The sequence below is a fragment of the Kryptolebias marmoratus genome, linkage group LG15 (assembly GCF_001649575.2).
Source record: "Kryptolebias marmoratus isolate JLee-2015 linkage group LG15, ASM164957v2, whole genome shotgun sequence".
NCBI lineage: Eukaryota > Metazoa > Chordata > Actinopteri > Cyprinodontiformes > Rivulidae > Kryptolebias > Kryptolebias marmoratus.
The window spans coordinates 11,751,793-11,770,683 of NC_051444.1; the positions used below are offsets into that span (position 1 = coordinate 11,751,793).

The window sequence follows — 18,891 nt, forward strand, 5'->3', positions numbered from 1 at the left end:
TAATTTTGCAATTATATTAATTACCTGAAGTTAAGGTTAGAGAAGCACAAACACAATTAAACATAATAAAGAGTAAAAAAGTACAGTTTATTTTTTTTTGTCTTTTAATAAAAGGTGTTTGTGACAAAACCAAAGCAAGTATGTCTTATGTGCAGATGTTTTATTTGTATTTTTTCTTTTATTTTTTGGAGGACGGGGTGTTAAATATATTTATTTTTATTATTAAATTAATTGTGTGGAGGTTGGTCCGCTTCAATCATCATTTACTGCGTATTTATCTGCCGCCAGGTGGCGCCAGAGTCACCTTCCACATTAAGTTAGACACCTGTTTAGCTCTAATTTAGTGCTAATACTTTTAAAACACTTTTTAGAGTAAAGATATGTCACAGAACTTGCGTGTTTCAGGAGAGGTTGGAGCAAAGCGGAAGTGTGGGTGTGATTTCTTTTTTTTTTAGATTCTCGCTTCAACCTCAAACCTCTCGGTTGCTTAGCAACAGAACAACCGTCTAAATAAAATGGCGGAAAACAGTCAAAGCGCAGGTTTGTAAGGGATGTTTAAAGTAATTTAAGTTCCGCCGTTCAAGTATTTAAAACTTTTTTTTTAAGTTATGTTAATTGTGTCTTTCTTAACACGTATGACATTTGTTGGTGGTTTCTTGTTTCAGAAAAGCTGTCAAATATTCACAAGAAGATCAGATCAGCTTTTGAGGTGTTTGACCACGACTCCAACAACACGGTGGACGTCCGGTGAGTTACAGGTTACAAATTAAATAATAATAAAACACACACAAATAAATAAATGAATTAAAACAAAACATTTCACTGTGGACGGAGCAAGAGTCAAAATTCTTCTGGAGCAGAAAATGAGAAGTGGTCCCATGACTTTTTAATCCCAAGATTACACCTACTTTGTATGTAAAATACAATAAAATCGCTATTTACAGCATTTTTGAAAATGTTTCCTCTGATATCTCAACATGAAATTTCAAAGCATAGTTTAAAACCCTCTTGTAGCCCAAAAAAGGCCAGTTTTTATACAAAATGTAAATGGGAGAAGATTATTAATAACTAATACTATGTCTGTATAAAATATACACTCCAGTGTGTTTATAATTACATCTATGAGATGCCACATGTAAAACTGTAAAATTAAAAGTGAAATTTGGGCTTATAGAATTAACGACAAACAATAACCACAGGGAAATAAAGATGGACTAAAACAATGTTGTTTTTTTTTGTTTGTTTGTTTGTTTACTTTGCTCTTACATTATTTTTAATGGCAGAGATGAAAGCTTTGTCTTCTGAATGGCAGGAAGCTGGAAAAAGTTGAAAACACAATACATAGATTAGTACAAGGAGTGTGATGTATACTTTAAAGCAAGCTGTCTTTAAATTATTGTCATGTGTTTGTTTTCAGAGAGACTGGCGCCATCATCTCCTCACTGGGCTGCTTCCCCACTCAGGCAGACCTGCACGCCTTCATAGCTGAGGTCAGAATACAACCTTTATGCATATTTTAGTTATTATGATGAATATAAGCTGGTCATACAAAATGTTATTTTGATGTGCAATCAGAATAAAGGGGTATGGGGGTTGGGGGCTGAAAAATATTGAATACTGCATACACAGAAATCCAGAGGAAGTTGTTTTTAAAGTTTTAGACTTGCTGACAATATAAATGTCCATTTGATTAAAGTTTAGAGTCTGTGAAAGAGTAAAACCTTGTTTTGTTCAACCAGCTGGAGGAGGATCAGTCAGGACATGTTCATTTGGACAAGTTCCTCCCCGTCATGACCAAAGTGTTGCTGGAGCACAAGTAAGGTTCTGGTATTTCTAATGTACTAAAAAAAAGGTTTAGCCGTCTTTAAACGCTCTTTGGTCTAACAACTATTGAACCAGCTAATGTTTATTCAGTTCATAGACAGCTGTAATAACATTTCCATTCATGTTATGATCCAAAATTAACTCTCATCAACGACTGCACACAGATGTTACCAAATATAACAACTAATTTCAGCTTGATTTCCAGTCATTAGTTTAAAGTGACAAGCAGACAACCCGAAGGGTAAAAAAATGAATAAAAAATGCAATTAATTTCCCACTGTAGAATGAAATGTTGCAACAGTAAATTTTTAACAATCTCTGCTCAGCTGCAGTGGAAACATGCACAAACATATTTTAATAAATGCTATTAGTTTTACAAATTGTTGATTAGGAAGTTTAGAAGCATCGCCTTGAATTATAAACATGAAATCAGCAAAGTAAAAACAATAACGTGCAACGGTGGTGAGTTTTTAAAATTGTGTGCAGGAAGCCCTCTTTGTCTTTCTCAGGCTAAATCTTCCCAAACAAGCAGCTCATACATCAGCAGAGTTTAGCTCTTTAAATAAAACGAGGTTCACACCCAGCTGTGACTTTACTTTGCTGATCTCAAAGGTTGCCTTCCTTTGACAGTAACATTTAAAACCAGGATGCTTCTTCATCCTAAACTAGACACAGTTTACAAATCCTTAGATCTAATGATGTTTGCTGTTAGCTGCGGTGTAGTTCGATAGCTAAATCTAACCTAGATGTTAGTATTTTTATTCCACTGTGGTCTTATATGAAAACTAAATTTGTCCTTTTAGGTTTCCTGCAGTCTCTGAATACCGTCTTCTTCAGGCTTTTGAGGTGAGGGCAGCCACATCATTTAGTCTGAACACATCGCATGACGGCTTTATGTAGCGACTGCACATCTACTACTTTTTCTCTTTTGCGCCTGCCTCACTGAAGTCATTAAATCTGGGTCTCCAGGTTCTGGACAAAGAAAAGAAAGGACACCTAGAACCCGACGAGCTGACAAAATATATGACACAGGAAGGTAAAGCAGACGCAGAAAAAGATAAATACACTGAGGAAAGCAGATTGGTACATTTGTGTGTGTGGAACTGTTCCCACACCTCTGCTGTCGTTCTTTCAAACCAGGTGAACCTTTCACTCAGGAGGAGATGGAGGAGATGCTGACGGCACTCGTAGATCCCAAAAAGAACTGTGTTCATTACAAGGAGCTGATCAGCCAACTAACCACGGACCCTGACACGTAGCCTCCTGTATCAGAACATCTTCTTGGAAAGCACCACAAACACAGTATCTGTATGTTTGTGTTCTTGTATAAAAACACACACATAGACTATTCAACTTTTTGTTTTCAAAACCATTTAGAATTCAAATCAAAATAACTCACATCCAAGCAACTTAATTTGAGAGAACTAATAATGAGTACAATGACTAAAATTCAATTACTTTGGGCATATTTATCCATCCATCCAGTTTCTTTACCCGCTTCTCCTCTCCGGGTCGCAGGGAGCTGGTGTCGACCTCCAGCAGTCACTGTGCGAGAGGCGGTGGGACGCCCTGGACAGGTCTCCAGTCCATCACAGGGACACATAGAGACAAACAACCATTCACCCTCTCACTCACACCTAGGGACAATTTTAAAGACTCCATTGAACCTAACCTGCATGTTTTTGTTCTGTGGGAGGAAACCGGAGTACCCAGACTAAACCCACATACACACAGGGAGAACATTAGTTTGGGTAAAATATAATAGTTTATAGTGACCTATTTTCAAACCAGGCAGATTTTTTTTTTTTCATCTAGAACCCCAACAACTAGTACGGTGCATATAAAGTATGACATTTAAAATAAATAATTCATACTGCTGGTGGGTGCTCCTAAAATAGTTTGCTGGGACAATCTGCAGGAACTACAATCAGCCTCTGGTTTCGAGTTTATGAAAGCTGTATTTAGGGGCTGCTAAACCAAACCCAGAACCTGGGCTCAAAACGCTGGGTCCTAAAATAGCAAGGCTTCCTGCAAACTCAGCAGCAGGATGAACAGTGTTTAATGTTGTAGGGCTTGTTTTTATATGAAACATTCTTGTTTTAATCCTGGACACTTTAAATATATATTACACTGATGGCCCTAAGACATCAGATTTAGAAGTGGTTTAACACTTATATCTGGGGATGCTGAAGATGTGAGTGGTTGCAGCCAATGAACAAAGTAAAATAAATAAAATGAAGGTTAAAAACTGCTCTTCAGGAAGAAAAAAAAAATAATTTAAAAATACTGATTGTAGTTGAAATCAATATGGAAACTGTCAATAAATGATACCTTGCATTATGAAAGAGAAAAATGAAAAAGCAATGAATGCTGAGCAGCAAGGCATTTTTTAATCTCAGATGATTCATGCGTGTTTGAGACAAACAGTAAATAGCTGAAAACAGACGTTAAAACTCACGTAGAGCTTTGAGAAGTGTGGTGGTGCCAAAGACAAGCAGAGTTCATGCTACAGTTTGATTTTAATCCACAATCAAACTTAATCCAGCTGGTATCTTATCACAAATTCACAACAAACAGAAACTTAATGCCATAGAAAAAAAGTCTTATTAAATATCCCATTTTCACCAACAACCAACAGTAAAAAAACAGAATAAGGCTCATTAACTTCCAGCTTCACCAAACAGCGTCAAGTCGGTACAGTTTTCATACACAGGGAAAACAAAACAAAATGGATTTCCACACATTTACATTCTTCTTTCTTGACCTTGAACACTGTAAATCAATGTGTTCCTCGTAATAAATTTGCAATAAAGCAACAAAGTGATCCAAGTTGGTAAAACATTATTAATAAGAGGAATGTTTATCTTTGGAGATAGTGAGGAAAAGATGAAATAAAAATGGTGTCATTACAATTTAAGTTCAGTTGCATCAATAAATAAAATAGAAAATTAAATAATTTCATGTAAAATGTCTATTCTTACACCCACAAATCATTATTTTAGAAAAAAGAAATAGGAAAGCATTAGCGTGGATGTAAAAATCAGCTGGTTATCTGATATTATCACACTATGCTTTATTATTAAAGCTGTATGTTAAGGGCTGAAATATCTGCCTTTTAATCCTAATCCAAGTCAGGCAGGGATTAAACAGAAAATATAATATATGAATGGTCTGCTACTCCACATACAACTGGAATAAAAGCAAATAAACACTGTTTTCAAGTACAGATAACAAGTGAATGTTGAATAAGCTACAGAGGAGCCTTTGTTCCACTCAATCCAGCAATTTAATGTGAGATACACATTTTAGGAACATTTCCCTGAATGCCGTCTTGTCTGGGACAGTTCTTACTGGTAATTTGGTCCTTGAAGAATCATTAGCTGTCAAAAAGTTTATTCAAAACAAAGCAAAAATTTAAAACTAATTAAAAAGGAGAATCAAACAGAGCACGGAGAGTAAAGTGGAAAATGTTGACATCATAGCCGGCCAACAGCGGTCTCTCAGCATCGTTTTCCCCATTAATGGACTGCAACTGAACCACAAAGAAATGACGATCCAAACACAAACAAATTGCACTTTTCACATATGCCGGGAAGAACAGGAGCTTTCTACCACAAAGAGTCAGAGAGCAGGAGGAAAAGGAAGATTGGCCTGCTGTTTAAACGGTTCAAATCGGACAGGTTTTTCGCCCCAAGCTTGGCTCATCTAGAACAAAATTAATTAATTTGCTCAGCATGGATTGAGGTCAAAGGGTTATTCGTAGACCTGATAAACGTGCTGCCAAACAGAAGACTCAGCCATTTCTGAATCTTCTAGAAACGTTCACTGCATAGCTGCGTCCCAGGTCAAAATATTTCAAATACAATTTACCTCGTTGTGCAAAACTTGGTCAAAAACATCCGATTTTATCCAAACCCCACACCTCTATATCTCAATCAGACCAAAGGTACGCTGTGTAAGGCCTCAGAGAAGATCACTGGAGTCAGATGATGGATTACAGTGACTTGGCAGAAGTGACCAGCTGAATCGGTCTTAACAGGACAGTATTTGGTTTTAAAAGTTAAACTGGAAGCAAATGAGTTATGCAAATTGGAAAAGAAAGAGCGAATACCAAGTACTACACGAACATAATGACAGCAAGGGAGTAAACTGATGAACTAGATTAAACTCCTAAATTTTAGGGATAAACTCCAGAAAAGGCTGGAGGAAGAAAAAAAAAAAAAAAGCAAAACTGCAGCTTCAGTATGCATGGTTTTCTATTGCAGCTCATTAAGAAACAGAGCTGAGACGATATGTATAATTAATATGTGCTGCCTGGCCTGATTCAAAGCATCTGTTATCCATCATCTGACTCGAAGTGATAACAAACTTTCTTCAGTCAACCTTTGAGCCACAAACAGCAAAGGTGACACCTGTGTCAGTATCTGATGGCACAGAGATCAAATTCCCAGAGTCTCACTGTTTGCCACTGTCTGGTTAGCACTAGACATAAAGAATATTTGGTGTCCCCCTTTTTTCTTTTTTTTTTAAATCTGCAGCACCAGACCGGCAGCTGAGATGTTGTCCCCTCCACCAGCAGTCTGATAAACCTCGGTGCACACCAGCACTGGCGCCACACAGATCTGGTAGTCGTCCTCGTCCCAACAGCTGACGGGTCTGGTTTCCTGCAAAGGGATCCGCTGGCTACCCTCACGGTGACTAACAGAAAACGAGTCGTCCATGATGAGCCTCGCCTTGCTGGGGTCGATGTCATTTGAGCCGCAGACGTGACGGTTGGCCGTGAGCGAGGCCTTGGCGATGGCTGACATGGTGTTCTTCCACTGGGAGCTGTGCGTCACGATCATGGCCTGGAAGGCCAGCGTGTGGACGTGGAGTCGGGTCAGTGGCTTACCCTTTGATTTTGCACCGTCTGACTCGCCGTCCTTGTGGCGCTGGTTCAGAATACGGTAAACCTCCCTCATCTGGTCGAGGACGGTAGCTACACGAGGGTTTGGGTCTGACAGCACCGTGATGTTGGAGCCTTTGAGGAGGCTGAGAAGATTAGGAAGTTCTTGTTCATTCATCCCTAAAGAATCCGCCTGGGAAAGCAGAGGCAAGAAAAACGATTAAACTCTCTTTAACTTAAATGCACAAGGCCAAAAGAGCCAATTAAACACATATAAGCGACATTACTAGTGTAGAAGAGTACAATAAGAAGACACTACTGCTGAAATAAAAACATTTAAAAAACAACTTTTACCTCATTAAACCTAAACTAAAGATATAAGTAATTTGCTTAAGATGCAAATCCTATAAAACCATCTATATTTTCACACAAACAGTGGTTTTGTTTTTTTATGTACTGCACCTGAAAAAGGACTCGTTTTCCTCCACACATCGCCATGTAGAAAATAAATTTGCAAATATAGAATGACAAATACAAATAAAAATTCAAAACTTCCTGATATCAGGATGTTTTTCCTCAACTTCCTCCCCTTATTTTCATCCCTGAACAAACCATGTTTGTCAAACTGCGTCTGTTCCTTCTCCTCTTTAATCTGAGCGTTAACTGAACGATTCGGTCATACGTACGTGGGGGATCACATAGTGCAGAAGGTCTTCCACAATACTCTCATCCACAAAACTCGCCATCTCAAAATGAATGCCAATCTGAGGAGACGAGGAGGACAGCAGGTTTTCCAGCCGAGAGAGGACGGCCTCTCGCTCACCTGGAACAAAGACAGGGACGGGTACAGGGTTAAAGACACAGACAAGAAGTTAAATACGCTAGCAGCAGATAGTGCGGTGAAGACACAATAGGAAGGAGAGATGCAGCTGCCAGGGAAAAAGACAAAGAGGAGATATATGGATGCAGTTAGAGAGGACAGAAAACACAGAGGACAGAGTTAGATGGAGGAGGACGACTCGCTGAGAAGAGAACAGCCGAAAGAAAAGGAAGCTAACAGCTAAAAAGAATAATTTATTTTCTTACCTGACTGGAAAGGGAAGTTGTCCATCATTTGTAGCCCACCCACCACTAACAGATCTGGTCTGAAGCCTTTGAGTTTCTTTGAAAAGTCTTCCATGGAGTCCAGGTAAGGGTTATGGTCGTCACTGTGAATGATGTACCTGCAGAGCACGAGCAAATAACATCACTGTTAGTTAGCAGAGTCTGAAATGTACGTTAACATACAAGTATAAACACCATTTAAGAACTTCCTTTTTCTAAATATCTTTTAATAAAAGGATCTCTTATTAACACGAACCTGTTGGCTCTGCGAGAGGTATAGCGGCCCCAGCTAGCGCCAGATGAATATTCCAGGATCAGATGAATGTCTGGCTCTTCTATCACTTTACCGGCCACTGAAAAAGGAAGGATAAGAGGAAAAGTTGATGCAGCATTCCTTGAAGGAACACATGTCGCCTGCGCCCTACAAGCCAAAGCTCCTGCATGAACTGTTAGTGCTCGGAGAATGACTCTCAGCGACTACCACACCAAATTTGACCTCAATATCTGAAAAGCTCACCAAGTTAGAGCCATTTTAGTGTTAAGGTCGATTAGCCGTGGCAGCCACCTTGAATCAAGCTGACTCTAAAGGTTAATCAGTTATAGATGTGCTGTACGTTCAATCACCACTTTCTGAGCTTTTCGTTAAAACTGTCCAGTGGTTCGTGAGATATTTCGCTAACAGGCAGAAAAACAAACAAACACACACACACACAGTCACAGGCAACTACAGCACCCACCTTTCATGGTGGCGGTAAATACATATGGAGAATAACATTTCTTTTTTTTTTTAAATAACAAAATAAACAGATTTTTTTAGTGTGTCAGAGTGTGTTTTGTGTAAGCACCTGTAATGTGCTGAGACAGAACATCGGTAAAATCGGTGCTGAAGCTGCCCCCCAACAACACGTCACATCCCTCGGTTGCCATGCGACCAGCCATTACTGGAGCGTTGCCACCTACAGACCACCTGTTCCCAGGTAAGTCCCGGGCTTCCTCCACCAGCTCGCTGAAGAGGGTTTCATTTAACATAAACCGCCTGCGAGGGGGGTAAAGAGGAAAAATGCTGACACATTATTGGAAAGAATCAAGTTCTAAACAGAGTGCTTAAGTTAATTTTAATAACTAGTATGTTTAATGTTTATTATTGGTCCGTGTGTTAAAAAATAATAAAGTCTTAACCTGTAATGCCCCCCATCCATCCACACCCACAATAAGCTGCGCTTCATTGGACATCACTTACTCTGCTGCAGCTCCGGGCGCAAAGAAGTAAGCAAAGCTCTGAGCAAGCTGTTCGCTGCTTTCTAAATAGTCGTGATGCAGGGGCTGGTCGGTGTGAGAGATGCCTATCTTATTTAGAAACGACACGCCATCCACTATCAGGTCAACACAACCTCCGAAACCTGCAGACGGAAGGAAGACAGAAAGATAAACATAATTACACTACAACACAACACCCAGCAGCAGGTATATGACTAAATGAAAAAAAAAAAAAAAAAAAGATGTGAGAAAAAATACAGCAAAAAGCAAAGTAATGAAAACTGAAACGTGCAGGCTTGTCCGGCTTTAGTAGGTGTAGCGTTTACATTTGAATCAGTTTTGAATATTTGCATCACTCTGACGTGAAGTGGCTTTGCTTTGGATCTAGCTCCTTCTCGCTGCTATTACTGAAAGACTAAGATAACGTTGGTACAAATTAAAGTTACTTTGAGCTTGAATTTAAACAGGCCAAGATGACTGTGTAGCTGTGCTAAACTGGAGTTAGACATCTGACAGGTCTGACAGAAAAACGTGTTACAAAAAAACAAAACAATTATGGATGACTACCAGCAACCAATCCTGTGTGCGTGGCTGAACCTGCTGTTAAACAGAGTAAAGGTTAACAGATAATGATTCATACTGTGAGTTTGCATCATAGTCCAAAGAACAAAAGTTTTGGGATGGGATCACAACAATCAGATGAATGTTTGTCAACAACCACAAGGACTTAAACTGTGTTTATATTTACAGTGCATGTTTCTTCCTCTTCTTTCCTGCACGAGCCACACATAAAGGCATAAAATGGCCCCCATGAAACTGGATTTGTCCCTCATCAGTTCAAACCCAGCAGGCCTGGTGCTAGCCACAGTAAACCTGTAAACCTCAGATTTATGGTGATCTGAACTGGCTTCATTCATGATCACTTCTGTCTACATTACACCATTTGGAGATTTAGATTCACCAAAAGCATCGATTATGGTGCTATTTCCTGATCAATTACTTGCATATACATTGCTCTTGAACTGACAGAATGTTCAGTATTTTCCATTTAAATGACTATACTTTTCTATATTGCAAAATAAAACAAACATTAGCCAAGTTTTTTTCTTAGCCAGGCACTAGAATGTATTAAAAACTTGTTCAAATTAATCCGAAGCAGCTCGTTTAAGTGTGAGCTACTTTTGGTGCAGTTTATTCCGCAGCCAAAGCATTATTAATCGAAATTCTTCACCTTAAACCCTGAAAGTTGGGTGATTTTAGCTAACGCTAGCTTGGTCTTATCTCACTAGCACCGCCCGCACCTACCAATAGCGACTCTGGGTCTGGCGTTATTCCTCCCGACTTTTCTTTCAGCCCGCAGCAGAGACGATAGGACGGTGTCGAGCCGGTCGTCCAGGACCGCATTCTGCGGTGCACGAAACCAGAAGGCCAACAGAACCACAAACAAGGACACAGCGGAGCCGTATTTCATCCACGGAAACCTGCCTGCCCCTTCCATTGTCGCTCCGTCCTGCTGCCTTCAGCGCCTCTCCAGCTGCAATAAACTACCGGTGCTTGCCAGATAGGAAATGACGAACTATCGTACTGTCGTTCTATTTTGACCAAAACTGTAACATGTGTGAAATAAAAACTAGTTTATTTTAAGGTCCACGGAAACACCAAAACTATCGTAAAATGGGCTTTAAAAATATATATATATTTAGAGTATATCGTATAGACCCTGAACTGTCCTATAAATACGGTAATTGTCGTATATCTGGCAACGCTCTCAGAGACTCCGCCCTCTCGAAAAGCAGCCGCGCGCTGGACTGTGCGTTTGTTTATGAAGGCCGAATGTCCCGGATGTGCCTTGGCCACGCCGGAGACTAAAGAACTTCCGGGGTTTTATACATTAGATAAACTTTTGTCTTTGCTTTTTTAAATTAAACTGCTTAGAAGTTCGGGGTTTTTGTTTTTAATGGTGCAATTCACGTTACAAAACAGAAACAGAACAAGTCTTCTTTATAAAAAAAAAAAAAAAAAAAAAGGACAGTTGTTCTTTAAAGTTAAACAAAATCCAAAGTTTGACACCCATGCTTGAGACTGTCCTCACATGGGAACATCGATTTGCCTGAGTCATAACTTTACTGTCACTATAAGTATCATTTAATATGTTAAATAATCAATAGAAATTAAAGTAAACTTAAAACTCGCTTCTGCCTGGGCAAAGATTAAGCAATGGAGTTTTTTGAAACGGTTCCCAGGTGAAAATATTAGGCTACTTTTATTCCTCTCAAAAAATAAAAACACTACTTTGTGAGGTCAACCAATCCCACTGGATTTGTAAATGTTTAAATGAGTCATACTAAAATAAGATACAATTACCACGGATTTTATTCAATTCAACATTATGATAAAAACCATCTCATTGCCTTTCATATTTAAAAACATTTTCACATCCTGTTCCAACTTTTAAAAATTAAGCAGTCAGTTACAGGCAGGACATTCAGACACTTCAAATTAAAAAGGCTGTGATTTTCTACAAATTGGGTACATTCAAACAAACTTGCTCAACGGAGTAGTTCTGAAAACCTAATCCAATCATAAGCATCGATCTAAAATGGCACACTAATACAAAATTGATAAGACAGGGATGAAAATGTAATTTTAAAAATCACAGTGACATCCTGCTTTAAAGCAAATGACAAACTGTCTTAAAACAGGTCTTGCTATAAGATCTGTCAACAGCTCCATCTACAAGAAACATTAAACACTGATTTTTGTGCAGGCACATGGTTGCTTTTTTGTTCCAGCTGCAAATCTAAAGTGAAGTTTGCTCAAGTTTTTCCCGATACTTGCTATGCTGTGTATACAAAGATAGTTTGAAACTTAAACTAATGATTGCAAGGATCAATTTTTGTGGCAGGCGAGTGGAGTGTAGCGCCCTCTAGTGATGATTCTTCACCTCAAACCTGCAAGAAGAAAAATAAATTTGGTAAAAACACACAGAGTTCAGAAGCTTGAGCACAATTATAAACTAATGAATTTTGTGTTCCAGGATCAAATAAAATGGCAACTTGTCCTCGTCATGCATAGTAATTAAAGTTTTGTGGCAAATACATGTTACACACATACACCTTACTTTACCTTTGGTTTATTTGGGGATTCCAGCCACAATCTCAGATTCAATTTGACAGTGATCTGAGCCACGCAGGATTTTAAAGTATCCTAAGAAATAAAAAAAAAAAACAGAAGTTCATTGTATTTTACCATTCTGTCAGATTAATGCAAGAAAACACACGTATACACAAAGATGTCAAACACACAGCGAATCTGAACCTGAGGTCATGTGTCAGTCATTAACAAGGCATAAAATAAAAATAGGATCAAATCTAAATAAAGTTACAAAAAAATTATTCTAGTGTGTGATATTAAATGTGCCCTTTCTTTTGAACGCAATGTAAAACATTTTTTATACTAAAGTCCAAACAGAAATTACAAATGCTGCTTTTAATACAGTTAAATATAACTATATTAGTTTTCTTGGCTTGTTTGGTCTAAGTTTAAAATGGTGAGAAATTTGCATTCAGTGTGGTTATGTAAAAGGATGTAGTTTGTGGAATACAATTAGAGTTCCTAAATGTTTATTCCCATCTAATAGGACACCTATATGAACAGGAAGTAATGTAAAGTTTCTGCTCACCGTTGTCACCCCAGTCGGTGTTCCAGGAGTTTGCACAAAGCCAGTAAGGGACGCCGTTCTCCTCCCCCCAGCCCAGGATCTTGATGGCATGACCACCCACAGCAGAACCAGACACATGCTGATACACACCTGAGGAGGAGAAAACAAGTCATGCAGACCATAAGGTACACTTATCATGTTGTGCTCCACATACCGAGCTAAAGTCTTTCAGGAGTACATGCTCTTACCAGACTTGTACATAACAAAATCTTCATAGACGATAAAGGCTCCCTCTACTGGACCGTTTTTGTAAATCTCAGCCTGAATCTCACTTTCTTCTGCCAGCACGCTGTAAGATGTTTTACCTGCAACAAACTTTGAGTTTAGTTCCTGGTAAACCAATTCTCTTTACATAAATTAATCTCAGGTGAATATGCATTGGCATGCTTATTTATATAGACGACACACCCCCACCCCTTCCTTTCTTACCGTAGTGTTTGTCCTGACTGTAGCTAGGTGTGTATCCAGATTCACACCTGTTAATGCACGCAGGTGTGTCACCACCCTCCCCAGTGCAGGGGGGTCTGCTGCCATTCACATGGTGTTCACAAGGTGGAATGGTGTAGGGTCGGCAGCCTGTGGACAAAGTGTCAAGTTTTATTACTTTAAATGTACACAGCCACACACTTCTATTATAGAGAGACATTGCTGTTCCTGTTTGACCAAAATATCCATTTCCTACAGCATGCCAAAAATGCAAGATAACGTTGACTTTGCAGATTTTAAGAATGTTGTTTGCAACTTTAGAAAATGGTTTATTCTCAAAATTAATGTTTCCTTCTAATGCTAGCAGAAATTAAGAGTTTAACTGGGGTTTGCAAAAGCCTAAATTAAGAACAAAAAAATATCTTGGTACATGACATGGTAGAGTAACAAGGAAATCTTTGTGTTGCAACCATTTTCATATTCAGGAGGACAGGCCTGTCATTGACACGAAACAATTCGTGTTTCCATTACATCTTAGAGAAACCGCTCTGAAACCAACAGTGTGACTGTAGCCTCCGATGAATACCCACCAATATGAGAGTCATAAAGACCTCCAGTGACCAGTCCTTCTTGGGTCCAGTACTGCCAAGCTGCTGAGGGGTAACCACCATTGCATCTAAAAAAGGCAAGTCCAAAAACAGCATTAATGCACCTTCACAATTTATATTAATGGCATCTCTATAGGCATGTACACGAGGGCATTTAAACAGTGAGTGTTGACACATGGCTGCCTCTTACCCCATGCCGCAGCTGTCACAGCAAGATAGCAGATCCTCGGAGGAGATCTCCAGACTGACCTTCCCATTGCTGTGGATACAAACACGGTCAGACATGGCCTCCACCGCACCGAACGCCTAGGAGGAGGACAACAACATGGAGGTTAAGACAACCAGCAGGAACCTGGTTTCCAATAAATCATTAAATACAATTAGTTTATCAAGTAATACGTGAAGAACATTTCTTTTCTTACCCAGCAGGATCCACAGGAGCCCTGGTCTCTGATTTCCTTTAGAGTGGGACAATTAGGCCACTGCTCTCTGGCATCAAACTCTTTAGGCAGCTTCAGATCGCCCCCGTACTGAACCCTGCACGGACAATAAATCAGCCTCACTGTGTGCTGCTACTGGAATTCATCTGATAAATGAGCAGATTTTACTCTGTGGCATTGAAACCACTTCAGGTTTGTGGTTAGGAGATTAAACAAAAAAGGTGCTTAACGTGCAAATTTCTGTAAGTACTAATATGATGTCGATCTTATGCATTTTAACATCACATTGAGCACTTGTGATACTCACATGGTGGGCAGTTTAGGTCCTTTGAGCATTGTGCCACAGAGCTTCTGGACATAACTATACTCAACATTATGGAAGTTGTGACCAGCCTGCAGGGCAGAGAGGAGATTTAGTCAAAAATACTTCTACATGTAGAAGTTTGGATAAGGCAAAATAAAGAGAAACTCACCTTCCAGGTAGTATTGACTTTGTTGATGTAGTTGACCATCTCGTCGGACAGGGGGTGCAAGCGGGGTCTGGCCAGGCTCACTGAGACGATGGCAGCGAACACAAACAGCGCTGAACGCCACATTCTGACAGACAAGGAGAGATACAAGTTGACTGAAAGCATAAACTCTGAACTGAAGAGTAATCCAACTCAGATCATCGTAGCTGTAAACACTGAAAAGACTTCTCATGTCTCACAGTGAAAGCTGAAGGATAAAACCTGCAGGAGCAACACAATGACACATACACACAACATGCACTCCTAAAACTACTGGGTCAGCAAAAAAAAAAAACTGTTCACAACCGACTGAACATTTTCACGCTGGTTGAATCTATAAGAGTAAAATGCAAAGAACAGACTAAACCTCTCATGTTCTCAGGCAGGCTTTTCAAAATCCCTTAGTCACTGTTCTAACCCTGTAACATGTGTACATGTAGAACTAAAAGCAGCTAGAGATCAAACCTCTGCTTTGCTAACAGACAAACATACACTAAATAAAACACTGCAGTGGTTAGATTTGACATTTAGCAAGACAAGAAAAGTGCAGGACAGTATTTTATTTATTCATTCAACCTGAACTGATGAACCAGACAGTTTCAGTTCATTTTTGAAAAACTAAAGATCCAGCTCAAAAGAAAAAGTTTTAAAGGACAGACTGATGAAAGTCTTTAAAGACTTTGAGGGAAATAAATGCTCTAAAAAAGTACAATCATTTTCATAGAGCCATAACTGGAGCCTGTAAAAAGATCGTTAGAGTGCACTTAGCACAAACAGGAAGTCTCGTAAAATCTATGGCAGACATCATGCTTCTTCGACGGTGGTACAAACCTGCAGCTGTGGGCAGGACTACTTCCTGCAAACTGCAACAAGATGTTTCTCAAAACAATCAGAGTCCCTCTTACAAACATCCACAGGTTTATTTAGTAGCTTTACAAGACATTTTCTGCTCTTTTAGGCAGTAGCATCGGCACACCTGTTTAGGCATGTCATCTTCCTGGAACAGTAAAGTTTAAAAAAAATAAATAAATTGGCAAACTGTTTTCATGTCACATGATTGTTTACAAAGGAGAAGTAAAAACAGTTTCTCCCTTTTACATGATTAATGTCCAGAGATCACATTTAACCTGAAATTAGTTTTAGGTGTCAGTTTCACAACAGTACGGTCTGCGTACGAAGAGTCCAGCTGCACAAAAACTCAAGCCGTTGAGCAATTCCTTTTTCTGATGAAGCAAGGGACAAAGCATTCCTCCTTTTTTCAACAGAAGCAATCTTATCCAAGACAGTGGTTTCGTAGCTGAAACAGTGTTTCGAATGAGTTTTGGAGAAGTGAAACGCTGGTCTGCATTTCTCACTTCCCTACAAGAATCAATAGCTTCTCAATTACTTTAAAAAAAAAAAAAAAAAAAACTCCACATGGCATAACCCAGACTGCACGAAGCTGCTGAGTCATCGAGGAAAGCTGAGGTTTTCTCTCCACTTGTACATCTCTAAAACCACCTACACTTTCAAGGTTGTTTCCAACAGGGTTTTTTTTTTGAACTTTGAAAAGGTTATGATGACATCACGGAAATCATCTGACTGGAAAGTTTAAAATGAAGACAGAATGAGATGAATCAACCTTAAACAATCAAGATAGAGTGATTATAAGCCCTCACTGATTCGGTGCAAGTGACTGGGTTTAGACAACGATTTCAGTGCTGGAGACCATCGAAGATGAAGTTTGATTGTTTAAATCTTGTCTACATTGTCTACTCCTGCTGATCAACATCTCTGTGTGTTGAGTATTTGAGATACATGTTTAACACTCCTCAAAACAACAAGGTGACACAGATCAAACTCCAGAGGTTGAATCTGACTGCCCTTTACCAAGCAACAGATAAAGACGTGCCCAAATACTGCAGAACCCTGCGATAAGTGGGCTTTTTGTGTAGCAAACTGCAACAGTAAGCACTGAAACTTGTGCTAAAGATAGTTTTAAAACTAGGAATGACTTAATTGAGCCTCCCGAAGAACAACCCTGATCCTCGAGGGCCACCACCCTGCATGTTTTAGAGGTCTTCTCACCCGTTTTGGATAAATGAGTGATTAACAGGCTTCTGCAGAACCGGAAGACCTGCTGAAAAGCAGTGTCACAACTAAAAACAAGCAGGACAAACATGGCTGCAGTACAGCAATAAAAGGCATGTTTTACTACAGGTTTGTTTGTCTGGCTGCTCCTATAAAACAAGGTTTCACTTTCTATTCACACACACGTTTAACAATAGGGTTTGTTAAGGAAACTCTGCTCACCTACAGTTTATTTAATAGTGGTAATGTTAAAAAGGGGCGGAGCTTAAGACTCCCTGTGGTTAAACGAGTTTTAAACAAACAAACAAAAAAGCTACGCAAACAAACTATCTGCTAAGCCTAACATTTTGTTTGTTGCTAGGCCTAACATTATGTTATATATCAGCCAGTATTTCTGTCTAAACAAATACATAAATAAATAAATAAGCTCCCCTGTCGTTACGTCGTGTTTTGTCTCGTGACGCAGTGTAGCTAGCTGTACGTATGGCGGCGCTAACTGTCGTACAGAAAACCCTTCGAATCAACAAAACAACCAACCTGTCGCTTGTTTGTCAGCTTCTGGTGTCGATTCGGTAAGTTCTTCAGCTCCAGTCCCCACCCCGGTCTGAGTGTGGGTCCCGGGGCTTAAGTTTCGGTCTTATTTGTTCCTGAAGGCACGTGAATCGGTCACATGAACGCGGCTCGTCATGTGACCCCAAACCGCCATTCCCCGCCCCCTCACCGCACGCGGCTGTCTGTCATTCTGTCATCAATAATGGCTTTATTTATAGAAAACAGTCATGTGAGTCTTGCTCTAAGATAAAAGATGAAAGACGTTTGCTGTGATGTCTTGCCCACCTCTGAGAACACTGTCTGCTCCTCTTTATTGTTCATTTTTAAAAACATTATCTCTGTAAGGTCATAAAAATAAACAGTATAAATGCAGACTTCATGAATAAATCTGTAAACCTGCTGTCTAAACCAGTTGTTCCCAAACCTTTCAGCTTCAAACCCACAAAATGGACAATGGCAAAGGCTTGTGACCTTAAATATTGCAGGTGTTTCATTTATTTGTGAGTACAATGCAAAATCTAGGTAACATCCTACTTTCGTTCCAGTGAAATCTTGTGATTCATTGTTTCTTTGGTTCTTTTTTTTTTGTGCTCTGGACCTCAGAAAACATGGTGATCAACTTCATTCTTTCTCTTCCTCTTTCTGAAGCTGTCATCTGACTGTCAGAATGATGAGGCAGAAAAGAAAAAAGCATACTGTAAGCGCAGCAAACCTACTTTATTACATGAAGATTCTCACTGATTGATGTAAGGCAAATAATCTGAGCATCTGTTAGAGTTTTTATTTTATCAGTCTTTGTGTTCATGTGTAAAACTGCCTACGTGAGAGACGAAGGTCATACGGCAGGCGCCACACCATCTGGCTCTCCCAAACAGCTATGTGTTTTTGTTATGCTATGGTCTGAACTGGGTTTGCCCGACTCAGATCAACCCCTTTTTTCTTCTTCTTTTAATAAAAGAGAAAGCCCAAGTAAGGAGGCAGAACTTCCTGGACAGCACGCCGTTAGGAGCTATTGTGGAATTTCTCCTCTTTGCGAAGGCCTTCACAAAAAGACAACAAGCCTCTCCGGTGTGATTCTTTCTTAGCAGGTTAAATAAATCAAAACCCTGACAGCATCGTTGTGGCAAAAATAGATGGTGAACTTCAGGAGGAGAGTGCACACCTTTCCTCCTCTCATCATTGGAGGAGAAGCTGTGAAAACAGCCAAATAGATGAGCCTGGATGTGCGTAATGACCCAACCTGGGCCACAAACAGCTGTTTTACAGTTATATAAAATGTTATAATCAACAAATATTATGTTATTATTCTCTAAACTGAGGGGAAGGGAGCTGTATCTTTTTTCTTTAAGGAGATATTAAGGTTTTTGTTTGGACTGTTCATTCAACAAACCAAAATATTTGATGAGCAGAGGCCGCTCAGTTGATATTATTTTCACAAAATGTTCTAAAGCCTAGTTGTTATTTTAATTGCTAGACACTTTAAAACTACAGTTCT

At 39.5% G+C, this 18,891-nt stretch overlaps 3 protein-coding genes across 3 annotated transcripts; 1 reads left to right on the plus strand and 2 right to left on the minus strand.

Moving 5' to 3' along the window:
- The first annotated feature begins 88 nt into the window (after positions 1-88).
- On the plus strand, positions 89-3,392 carry efcab2 (EF-hand calcium binding domain 2). The gene is made up of 7 exons (XM_017418689.3): positions 89-540; positions 666-747; positions 1,418-1,490; positions 1,740-1,816; positions 2,628-2,670; positions 2,794-2,860; positions 2,965-3,392. Exons 1-7 carry the CDS (start codon positions 516-518, stop codon positions 3,081-3,083), a joined length of 486 nt encoding a protein of 161 aa, XP_017274178.1. The 5' UTR covers positions 89-515; the 3' UTR covers positions 3,084-3,392.
- Positions 3,393-4,188: 796 nt separating this feature from the next.
- Positions 4,189-10,823, minus strand: adpgk2 (ADP-dependent glucokinase 2). Its single transcript, XM_017418625.3, has 7 exons — positions 10,376-10,823; positions 9,054-9,213; positions 8,659-8,849; positions 8,070-8,166; positions 7,796-7,932; positions 7,396-7,532; positions 4,189-6,902 (listed from the first exon to the last, which is right to left on the minus strand). The coding sequence occupies exons 1-7, from the start codon at positions 10,566-10,568 to the stop codon at positions 6,351-6,353; spliced, it is 1,467 nt and encodes a 488-aa protein (XP_017274114.1). The 5' UTR covers positions 10,569-10,823; the 3' UTR covers positions 4,189-6,350.
- Positions 10,824-11,425: 602 nt separating this feature from the next.
- On the minus strand, positions 11,426-17,538 carry ctsba (cathepsin Ba). The gene is made up of 11 exons (XM_017418760.3): positions 17,382-17,538; positions 14,739-14,862; positions 14,573-14,658; positions 14,248-14,362; positions 14,016-14,131; positions 13,808-13,893; positions 13,221-13,367; positions 12,980-13,096; positions 12,753-12,881; positions 12,197-12,277; positions 11,426-12,021 (listed from the first exon to the last, which is right to left on the minus strand). Exons 2-10 carry the CDS (start codon positions 14,859-14,861, stop codon positions 12,204-12,206), a joined length of 993 nt encoding a protein of 330 aa, XP_017274249.1. The 5' UTR covers position 14,862; positions 17,382-17,538; the 3' UTR covers positions 11,426-12,021; positions 12,197-12,203.
- Positions 17,539-18,891: the final 1,353 nt, after the last annotated feature.